The 1270-nt window shown below is 35.8% G+C and overlaps 1 protein-coding gene across 1 annotated transcript in view; it reads left to right on the top strand.

Annotated features, from left to right (window-relative positions):
* The window catches only part of LOC119581951 (dedicator of cytokinesis protein 7-like), a gene marked incomplete in the record, with an annotated part of 118380 nt that overhangs the window by 5931 nt on the left and 111179 nt on the right, over nt 1-1270 (top strand). The window contains 3 exon segments of the mRNA XM_037930132.1: nt 184-447; nt 785-922; nt 1065-1230. Coding sequence (XP_037786060.1) covers nt 184-447; nt 785-922; nt 1065-1230 — 568 coding nt within the window.

Below are 1270 nucleotides of genomic sequence, written 5' to 3'. Positions count from 1 at the left end.
CCCTAGATACATGATTCATCTCTTCATCTACCAATTTTGTCATTCATTTTCTTTTCAAGAAGAGAATAAGTAGTACAGTGAACTGTATGATAGTTAAAATGATTTAATGTTCATTTAATTTTTTAAGTTAGATTATTTGTTTTCAGTTTCTAGTTCTTTTAGTAAAGTTTGAATCTTTTGCAGGAATCCCTGTTTGTACTTTATCCCCCCCAAGATGAGGAGGACATGATAGAGAGGAGGCAATACCCAGAGGTCCCCATGCCCCACTCTGGCCATCGCATCCAAGTAAAGTGCATTAACTTGAGACTTGAGTTGGAGATCGAGCCAGTCTTTGCCACCATGGCTCTCTATGACTTGAGGGATAAGAAGAAGGTGTCAGAGAACTTTTGCTTTGACATGAATCCTGAGCCTCTCAAGAGGATGTTAACGTCACACATTCCATATCAGGTTTGATGAGTTTCAGTTTTTTGCCAATTTACTTCGAGTTTTGATTTATTCTTTTTGAAGTAGTCTTGGAAAATATTCAGTCTGTGAATTGAGTTTCCCTGTTCATGACCATTTTTATTCCAAAGTTATTAAGATTTATGTAGTTTTTCTTGCAAATGAGGAAAGGGTAGTTTTTCCCCCAAAATATATTTTATGACCCAAATTTAAATTTTGATGGTATTTCTTCATGGGCGTAAAGAGTGCCTCATGCATGCAATTTAATGTAAAAAAAATTGTTAGGTTTTATAAAGTAGGAAAGAGAACTGAAAGTGATTTAGGAAATTTTTTGGTATTTCAGGATATATCAACACTCAGCCGTACCTGCATTTTTGATATTACCTACCCTTCAAGTGATTTATTTTTAGTAGTTCGTCTTGAGAAGATTCTGCAGGGAGACATCAGTGATGTTGTTGGACCTTACATGAAAGATGATGCTGTGAGTATTCGAAGAATTATTAATCCATTCCTGTGGAAAAATTAGTAACTTGTTTAGTATCATATAGTATTTCATGTACCTTAAAGTGAAAAGTTTTATGAACTACTTGTTTGAGATTTTTATATGACTATGTAATTTCAAGAACCGAGAGAAGTTGAAGGCAGCAGCTGTTGCAAGTTGTGAACGACTTGGTAAATATCGTATGCCGTTGGCCTGGACTGCAATTAATCTTATGAACATCTTCACGGGAGTCCATGGAGATCGTGAGAATGCTCCTGAAAGAGAACCATCAGGATCAAACAGTCTAGGTGATTTTTCATCTCTGCCCCTTATTTGTATCTGAAGTCA

This window comes from Penaeus monodon, chromosome 15, assembly GCF_015228065.2.
Source record: "Penaeus monodon isolate SGIC_2016 chromosome 15, NSTDA_Pmon_1, whole genome shotgun sequence".
Taxonomy (NCBI): Eukaryota; Metazoa; Arthropoda; class Malacostraca; order Decapoda; family Penaeidae; genus Penaeus; species Penaeus monodon.
The sequence above is the reverse complement of the archived record's forward strand: the minus strand, read 5'-3'. Positions and strand labels throughout refer to the sequence as shown.